General features: G+C 40.4%; 1 protein-coding gene across 1 annotated transcript; it reads left to right on the forward strand.

Annotated features, from left to right (window-relative positions):
- The first annotated feature begins 3 nt into the window (after window positions 1-3).
- Window positions 4-9,094, forward strand: LOC147308338 (uncharacterized). Its single transcript, XM_086272246.1, has 12 exons — window positions 4-317; window positions 1,700-1,833; window positions 4,651-4,766; window positions 5,488-5,565; window positions 5,651-5,688; window positions 5,853-5,986; window positions 7,070-7,148; window positions 7,254-7,373; window positions 7,478-7,567; window positions 7,900-7,983; window positions 8,130-8,292; window positions 8,415-9,094. Exons 1-12 carry the CDS (start codon window positions 196-198, stop codon window positions 8,604-8,606), a joined length of 1,350 nt encoding a protein of 449 aa, XP_086128372.1. The 5' UTR covers window positions 4-195; the 3' UTR covers window positions 8,607-9,094.
- The last annotated feature ends 487 nt before the right edge of the window (window positions 9,095-9,581 follow it).

The raw sequence follows: 9,581 nt of genomic DNA on the forward strand, positions 1-9,581 counted from the left end.
ATGCGCATTTCAATCCATAATTACCCAAGATGGCGGCGAAACGCTACAGTTTGCTGTAGTCGCTAGTTAGCGCATACCCAGAAAGAAAAAATTACCAAACAAACCCAAAATTGGTTTTGTAACCAGCGGATAGACGGTAGTGTGGTTTAATACTAGCAGTTGGCGGTTGTGTTACAAAGGTTTTAAGTCGGGAAAATGAGCTACACAACGAAGGTGGTGCAGGTGACGAACGTGTCGCCGAGCACAACGTCGGAGCAGATGAGGACACTGTTCGGTTTTCTGGGAACCATCGAAGAGCTGAAGTTATTTCCGCCAGAGTAAGTTAAATAATTGTCTGTGGGCTTATTAGCGGCTTTAATAATGTAGTCACAGGCTGTTTGGTCGTGTTTCCTAGTAGACTCGGTAGACTGGTTAGCATGCACGCGTAGGTCCATGCTAACCAGTGACCTGGCCCGCAGTCTTTTATAATGTCTTTGTCTGGCCTCATGAACCACGCGTTAATCCTATTTATGTCTTTGATAGTCTGCTTATTTCCTAAACAGGGATAAAAACGTGTATTTAGGCTTAATATGTCCCCCTCGGTGTTTATTTGGGTCTTAATGTTACCGTAGTGTCTTGTTTTTCAAAGTATGTAAAGTCTCTTTTTATCAATGAGAGGAAATGCAGCAAAAGTGATTAATAATTAATATAAACACGCCCAAGTCGAGCTTGTGAGGAAGGGAAAAATTAGTTGTATTAACTTTAACGGTCTCTCCGATGTTTTGTTAGGGTTAGGATAACTCTACCCCTCCTTTCCCCAGTCGTTTTTATTATAATTGAGTCTTTCCAACAGTCCACAGTAAATTTTCTTCTAAAGTATACAGTCAGGGCCTGGGTACTTGTATTTATTTCTGTTTAAAGTGTATGTTATAAATCTGCTTTAAACTCTGTCTGCATATATTTGTTGTGTGTCAAATCCACACTTAAGTGACTAACACAGCATGTGGGTGCCACTGGACCACATCAGGTTGTCAGAACATTTTTCTCCAGCTGCTCCCTTTAGGGATCCACAGCTGACCATCTGCCTCAATCTCACCCTATCCCTAGCATCCTCCTCTGTCACACCAATCCTCTGCATGTCCTCCTTCACTACATCCATGAACTCCCTCTCTGGTTTCCCAATTTTCTTCCTGCCTGTTAACCCCATATTCAACATCCTTTGTCTAATATATCCACTGTCCCTCCTCTGGATGTGTCCAAATCATCTAATCCTTTTTTCCATGTGCTGTCCCTCTGATGTACTCATTTCTGATTTTGTCCATCCTGCTCACTCAAAGTCAAAGTCTTAACATCTTAGCGTCAGCCTCCTGTCTATTTGTCAGTGCCACTGTATTTAAACCATACATCATAGCAGGTCTCGCTACAGTTTTATGTACTCTTTCTTTCACACTCGCCACCATCCTTCTGTCACAAATCACCCTGACATTTGTCTCGATCCACTCCACCCTGCTCCAATCTTTTCTCCACCTCACTTGTGAACCGTTGATTTGGACGGTTGATACCAGGCATTTATACTCCTCTACCTTTGCTATTGCTGCTCCTTGCATTTTCAGTGTTACATCGGGATGTCAAAAGAGGCTGAAGAAAGCAATGTTTAGATTTTGTAAAAATGTTTTTTATTGCAGTTTATTCACGTCATTCTTCTTTACCACTTCTATAGTGATTCGCCGATGCCGGTGACATCCCGGGTGTGCTTTGTGAAGTTCCAGGAGCCAGAGTCTGTTGGTGTGTCTCAGCATCTGACTAACACGGTGTTTGTGGACAGAGCGCTGATAGTGGTCCCGTTTGCTGAAGGTTTGTATAAAAGCTCATTGTTGAATGAATTGTGATGGTGCAAGACTGTAAAAAGGTTGTTGTTGGTTTTTCCCGTCTCCTGTGAATTCACCCTGGCATGCTTATATGAGCTTTGTAAGATAATTTTGAATGAAAGTGGTATTGCCATTCTCCTCCCATGGCTCGTGTGTTTAAAGCAGACTTCTGCTGTCAGATTTGTGGTGAACTGTTTTAGCGCATTGCACATCTGTTTTAGCACAACAGCCCTTAAACAGATCTTTGTTACCTGGAGTTAAGTTGTTCGGGATATAGTGAGGTGTTTGTCTCTGACTAAAACAGTAATGTGCTCTGCGCTCAGAAAGTTCAGTGTACCAAACTCTGCTTTACACACCAGGACACGGACATCTGTGGGCACCACAGGCACGTCAAAGTTCAGAAGTGATGTACTTGAAATGCTTAACCAAATGCATTTTTATTCTCACCATATATTGGACTACCCCCTGTTAAACTTCTCTCTGTTATTTGTGTGTGTATGTGTGTGTGTGTGTATGTGTGTGTGTGTAATTTTTGTAGTGAAGAAGGCAAAAGCAGCCCCCTCGTTGATGGCTGAAAGTGGTCCTCTGCCTGCCAACAGGGAATTGTAGACATTTGCAAAGGCCAGCAAGCATACAAGCCCCACCACTCTCTCTCTCTTCTCATTTTGTCTCCTTTTTTTTCTTTCTCTGCCTTATCTTTTTCTTTCCTTCTGTCTAAATTGTCTTTCCCAGGTGGTTTTGAGAATAAAGTTCAGATTTCTAGGGCATAACCTGAAACTGTGCAAATTCTGCACTATTTAACGACACTTTTGAGGGCTGCTTGGTCAAGTGTTTTATGGTTAAGAAACGGTTCCTTTGCAGATAAGGCTGCCTGTATTCATCACTTTTTAATGTCAACAAATCCCATGAAAACACAGAGGCCATTCAAGTCCACAGACTAGTAAATGCTTGTTTGTTCATTAGGGTAATTGCAGCTGATGCAGTTTATTTAGAGTCGGTGCCTCAGGCACCATCATGCTCTTTTAAAAGCTCACTAGCATACGCAAACAGATTTTAAACAACAGCTGGAAGTAGTCCCCAGCAGATGGACAGTTGTTTGAATAACACCACAGTACTTTACGTTTACTGTATGTTTTTAAAGAAACCACTTCGCCTTCTATAGAAGTCAGACAATATATTTCTGAAAGTTTTACACCTGATCAGCTGGAAATCTGTGTCGGAAATCTATGCTATCACATGATGTTATGATAACATAATGAAATACAGCCGCAAGTACGGCAGTTGGTCTGTTCAGCACCGCCGATTCCTCCTGTGCATTTCAGAAGTTGGAGGGAAAATATGTTTGCATGTGATTTAATAATGACCTAAACAAAGAACAGAGACCCAGGAGGGGGAAAAGATCCCCGAATTTTACACTTTTATATCAGCTGGGACTGCATGTAAAACACGGGGACATGATTACACAGTAATTTACACATAATGCTACAGCACTAGCATAAATGCTGGTAACGCAACCACTTGTGTAGGTTGTGTTGTAGCCCCACAGAAGTCTAAATCAGGCATGAGATGGTATTCACTAGATTTGTGGACAGTAACAAGAATATTTCCAGCCTCATCCTTTTTTAAAATGGCTTTAAAAAACATCAACTTGGGAGTGACACCAGTTATTTGGCTCTGGTGCAATAATTGTATATGTCAGGTGTCTGGGTTATTTTTTAGTTAATACAGAAACACACTAATGCCAAAGTAGCCTACTCTGCACAGAGTAGATTTAAAACATTTTTTTTAACCTCACGATGTAATTTCAGACTTGACAAGGGGAAAACTAGTCAGTGATTTAATAAATACATGGAACTAAAACTCTCTGGTATAAATCCTCTGAGATAGGCGACCGACATGACGTAGTGTTGGTCCAGTATCCTCTTTAACAGTGGTTTTCTTTTGTTGTTGTGTTTTACAGTTCTTTTTCCTGGCTCAGCCAGTCCTGTATACCAGGCCCTGCTGAAAATACCATCCAACCGTTTTGTCTCCTGCAGCATTTTCTCTCTCCAGTGTGCTCTTGTGTTTAAGTGTTGTGTGTCTGTATTTAGGTGATGTCTCTTTGTGAATGGATTAAGTGTGAGATGATGATGATGATGATGATGAGCTATTTAAAAGATAAAATTGGAGGTATTTTGCATTTTAAAATAAACAGCCCACCATCCTCTGTCCAGGTTTGGTTAATTGATGCAGTGACAGGTAAGGATACTGAGATAATGATGCAGGCAGCATCTAGCCTGAATTTTGTTATTGCCATTTAGCATATAAACTACTTAATTCTCTGAAATGTGTTTGTGGTGAGTAGACGCTGATGGTTTGCATAGTGTTCTTGCCGAATCCCTAAAATTCTCTCTGTTGTGTGTGTATCTCAATTTTTCTCTGTGTGCTTTTAGTAGCGAAGCCGCCAACGTGAATCGCTTGTTTCAGTAAACGTCAAAAATGAAAATTGAGGGCACACCGAACTGGAGAAGCAGCTGTGCTTGCTAACGTTTGGTTCATGACTTAAAAAACACATTCAGGTGATCTATTCTTGGCAGTGTTCATTGGAGTAGTGTGATTTATTCCAGCAATAGTTAAGTCACTGCAATGATTATGTTGAATTAAGGGAACTCTTCTCTGATGTATGAGGTAAACATGTGAAGAAATGTGAACACTTTTCTTTTTTTTTTTTTCTTCTCCAAAATGTCTTCTCTGTAGTGTGTGTGTGTGTGTGAGTGTGAGAAACCTTTCTTCTCTCCTAATGCCTTTTTCTTTATCCCTGTAGGATCTATTCCAGATGAGGCTAAAGCTTTGTCACTGCTGGCGCCAGCAAATGCTGTTGCAGGAATTCTGCCAGGGGGAGGCCTTCTTCCGATGCCTAATCCCATCCCCAATCCACCTGTAAGACCTCACTGTTTAACTGTGTTGGATGTTACATGGTGACATAACCAAAAGTCTTAACATTTTTGCTCTGACATGACAAAATGTAACTTGAAGCCTTTTTTTGAAAAAGTAATTATGCATTTAAAGACATACAGAAGCAGAGTGTAAGATAACATAAAAATACGACTCACAGATAAACTGGCTTTTGTTTATTTTTGTTTTAAAGTTGGATCATTTCAAAGTCCATCTGGTAGTTTGTATAGTTCTTTAAATCTGTTTTTTCTCCCTGTGTTGTATTTCTGTTTTTTTGGTTATTTGTAGGATTGTGGTAATGCAAAATTGTATTGTGCTCATTCACATCCTTTTAGTATAAATGGTTTGAAGCAGTCAGTCATGTTGCCGAGTTACAGGTCTCTTGCCAAGTTGTGACCAAGTAGTATCCTGTCTATGGTTTTCCTTCATCCACTCGCATATCCATCAGTTACTCCTTCGGCTCTGCCATGTTTCTGTCATTTCAAGTCGAAAGCGTATATCAGCATCGGTTAATGTACAGCGTGTCTGCTTACATCACATCTTTACATGCCTCGCTGGCCATTTACTAATGAGAGAAATTAGTCTCCTGCACATAAACAGTGATTTTTAGCCCAGTGTATCAGATAGCACCAATATAATTACATAAACACTTGTTAGGTGTTCGTATCTGGATATTCTTGGCCTGACATAAATTTGTTTATTCCAGCTTGCGAACCCCTTTGGTGCACCCAATATAGACGCAATGGCAGCGTTTGGATTCCCCGGAGCTGGTATGAATCCCCAGGTGAGAGGTTTTCTGAAATGGCAGTGAACGAAGTTGATGTTGAATGTTTTGAACTGACAGTCTTTATCCTCCCGTTTCCACACAGGCTGCTGATCAGCTGTTGAAATTGATGACGGATCCAAAGTAAGTCTCTTTAAAGATTCTTCTTTGAATGCTGTGCATTAGGGTTTTTTGTTATTTTTTTTGTTATTTTTCCCAGGCACTGTAGAACAACTGAGGCACAGGAAAGAAGCAGTTGTTTGGTGTTTTGTAGTAATGAGTCAACTAATTAATATTTATTTGTTTAGACTGAATCCCCTGGCGGCTGGAATAAACCTGAATGCTGGGCTGAAGGCTGACGCAGCTAATAAAGAAATCGAAGAGGCAATGAAGAGAGTCAGAGAGGCCCAGTCGCTCATTTCTGCTGCTATCGAACCCGGACGTGAGTACATTAAAGTTCAGAAGATCTTGTTGCTAGGATGTTGGCTTTGCGGTATAAAACAGTGTCTGGATTGTCTGCACTGCTGTCATTACAAACACTTATTAGGTCAGCTTACTTCCTCAGATGATTTCCTTGGCAGGTTTTCATGTTTGCAAATAGTTTGTTTTTGCTTTTGTTTTCAGTGTTAAGAAAAAACGTTTGTTAACCCTTTAAAACCGGACGGAGCAGGCACGCTCCGTTTTGCGTAACTATTCTTAAATCCCTGTAGAACCGGAACCACGTAAGCTAGCAATAATTTTTTTTGCACATGAAACCGGAGGAGTTGTACGTACTTCTTATGCTATCAGCTCGTCCTAGATTACGGTTTCCTTCCACATATAGTTTTGCAAAAAACAGCATAAAAAGCACTTGCAGCAACAAAAACATAATATTCCAGAAACACGCTTTGCCAATTCGATCAGCTGTTCATAACACTTCCTACGTTGGAATAGACGTCAGCGCGAACTATCGTATGTCCGCCATTACCTGGCTGAAACCGGAAGTGGCATCTTTTTTTTTTACCATTTCCTCTTTTTTGTTTTTTACCTTCGGGGCCTTATATGCCTATACTGGTGTTTTTAAAAGTCATGTTTGACTTCATGCTTTTCTGAATAGTTTCTGGGATGCTTAGAACTCAAATTGCACTGCTGGAAATGGTTTATTTTGATGCACGTGCTGTTTTCTTTGCAAATTTGCATTATAATATTTATTTTTGTTTTTCCAGCAGTATATAAAAATTGGTGTATCTCAAAAATAAAACTATGAAGACACTCAAAACAAACAAAAACAATTTTCAATTTTTTGTAGTTTATTGCACTTTTTTGCAATTTATGTAGTTATTATAGACTTAATGCTTACATCTCATTAAAATTTGGGCTATAACGGTTGTATTGATGTATAGCAACTTGAAATGCTCTCAAAAATGGCACTACAGCATGTAAAAATATAAAGATAACTCTGGTGGACTTGGTTCTATGGTAGGTCTTAAAGGATAAAACACAGAGTACTGGAACTTGACCTGTATTTCATTTTCCTGACGTGCAGATAAGGAGACAAAGAAGAAGCGCTCTCGGTCCAGGTCCAGATCCAGAAGGAGGAGGTCCCGATCGCATTCAAGACACAGGTGATTTACTAAAACTTATCATCTGCAGAGCTGAGATGAGGAAACTTTGTTTTGTTTGTTTTCACATGAACAGCAAAGTTAAATGTTGTGAATGAATGGTTTCAGGCGAACCAGAAGCAGGTCGAGGCGCAGATCCAGATCGAGAAGCAGAAGACGCTCCAAAAGCCCGCGCAAGAGACACACCCACTCTAGAGACAGAGGGAGGAGATCTCCCAGCAGATCCAGGTGTGCTAACTGTGTAAAAACCTGTCCTCGAACCTGTACTCTGAGGTCTGCAGCTGGGAAACCTGAGATCTAAATCTATATGCATGTTTTCTTTTTATCTACAGAGAGCGAAAGAAAGAAGATGCAGGGAGAAGGAAATCCAAAACACCACCCAAAAGCTACAGCACAGCGAGGAGGTCACGCAGTGTGAGCCGGTGAGTACAGCCAAGGTCTTCAGCTGACAAGTGCTTGAATTCTATTCTGGTAAAGACCTTTTAATATTAAGAGAATTTAATGACTGTTCTATGGTCAGATTTACCAAAGTACAAAATCAACAGGAACAGAATAGTTAAACGTACGTTTTTAAGTATAGTACTTCCCTAATCACGATAAAGCTGCTAATGCTTTAACAGGAAATACGATTTAATGCATATGACAGTTATTAATGAAATACTAGATTTTTGGTTTTCAGTCAAATGTATTTATTTCAGCTGCTTCTAATATCCTGCGTATGTGCAAAACTTAAATTATTTTGTTCTGTTTGCAGGAGACGCAGGAAAAGTCGCAGCGCCAGCCGTTCTCCTAAGAAGTCTCCTAAAAGGAAAAATTCCCCGTCTCCATCTCCTCGAAGGTTGTCTGTGTTTAATACCTTCTGGCTGCACTGAATGTGTATTTTAAGTTTCTCCTGAATGATTTTTTTTTTTTTTTTTAAAGGAGAAGTAAACATATATCCATTACTAATCTTATTCTGGACTTTTCACTTTCCATCCTGTTCAGACACAAAAAAGAGAAGAAGAGGGAGAAGGAAAGGGACCGGGACCGTAGGAGCGATAAAGAGCGCGGCCGTGAAGAACGGGAGCGCTCCAGCAGCAAGAAAAAGAAGAGTAAAGACAAAGAAAGGGAACGTGACCGGAAATCAGATGCAGAGAAAGATGTTAAGGTTGGTGTGTTGTGGTTTTGGACCCTGTGAGCATCACTCTTCTAATGTTAGCCAGTCGGAGGGAGTTTGTACTTTTTTACTTTTTTTTTCGAGGTGTCTCATGCATCGGCTTCTTTTCCCAGATCACCAGAGACTACGATGAGGAAGAGCAAGGATACGACAGCGAGAAGGAGCGAGGCGACAGGAAGGACTCGGACGATTCTGCTTTGTCTCCTCGGTCGGTAGAAGGTAATGGCACAGCACGTTCCGCGAAGCAGGCCAAAGTTAACGGTGCCGATGATCGCCACGAAGAGGACATGGACGTCAGTGACTGACTCGTCCGTCCCGTCCTTTCCCACATTCTCCCTCCATGTTGGTTGTGAAAAAGCTACATCTTTCCCCCCCTTCCTACTGGGCTGAATCTGAAAATGTGAATTGTTTGAAATGTATCAGTTTCTGTCACAGGAGGGAAGCGTGCCCTTTTGCAAATGTTTGATGCTAAAAATCGTCTGCCCTGACATTTTTCTCGGTTTGTCACATTTACTGTAAGTGGTCTTTCTGCTCTTTGCTGCTACAGATGTAATAGATTACAACTGGAAGTAGGCTTGCTTTGCGTTTCTTTAGCTTGTGTTACCAGATTTCTTTTTTTATTTGTCTTTACATATGAACCTTTTTCATTTCTGTTGTGTGGGGTGGTGTGATGCACGGGTCTCTTGTCTTCACCAAAAATGCAAGCTTCTTAGCTTAGCTTCTTGTTATCTGAGAGTACTGATTGTTTTATCAAGGATTTCTTTTATATATTAAAGCTTATTTAAAGAGCTAAGACTGTGAAAATTTATAACTTCCACCTCAGGTTGGGGGGGCTAATGATACAGATATGAAAATCCTCACATCTGGTTTAAAAACACTTAAATCACAGACATGGTTCAGCTGTTTGATCACAGAGACAATTTTGCCTTCAAACTAGTCAAAGGCAGATGCGCCTAAATTAGTAATGCTAACCTTTGGCATCACGTAGGTCCAGTGCAGCAATACTACATAAAGTCTTTATTGGCATAAAACTAATGCTGATGGAGGATTTCTAAACATAAATTTTCCAGTTCAGTTAGATCATTTTACATGTGGGCCACATATAGCCCACTTTGATGTGAAGTGGGCAGGACCATTTAAATAAAGTTGTGTAATTATAAATTTAGAACATATGGTTTTCATGAATTCACAGAAAATGCTTGTGTACTTCGGTGTCGTGGCTTGATCAACAGGAAAAGCGGTAAAACCGATGATAAGACAGGTAAAAGTTGAAAATCTAA

This window comes from Aulonocara sp. 'chitande type north' Nkhata Bay, linkage group LG18 (genome assembly GCF_057382095.1).
Source record: "Aulonocara sp. 'chitande type north' Nkhata Bay isolate Kocher_YH1m ecotype deep benthic linkage group LG18, A_spYH_male_GT1.1, whole genome shotgun sequence".
Lineage (NCBI taxonomy): Eukaryota > Metazoa > Chordata > Actinopteri > Cichliformes > Cichlidae > Aulonocara > Aulonocara sp. 'chitande type north' Nkhata Bay.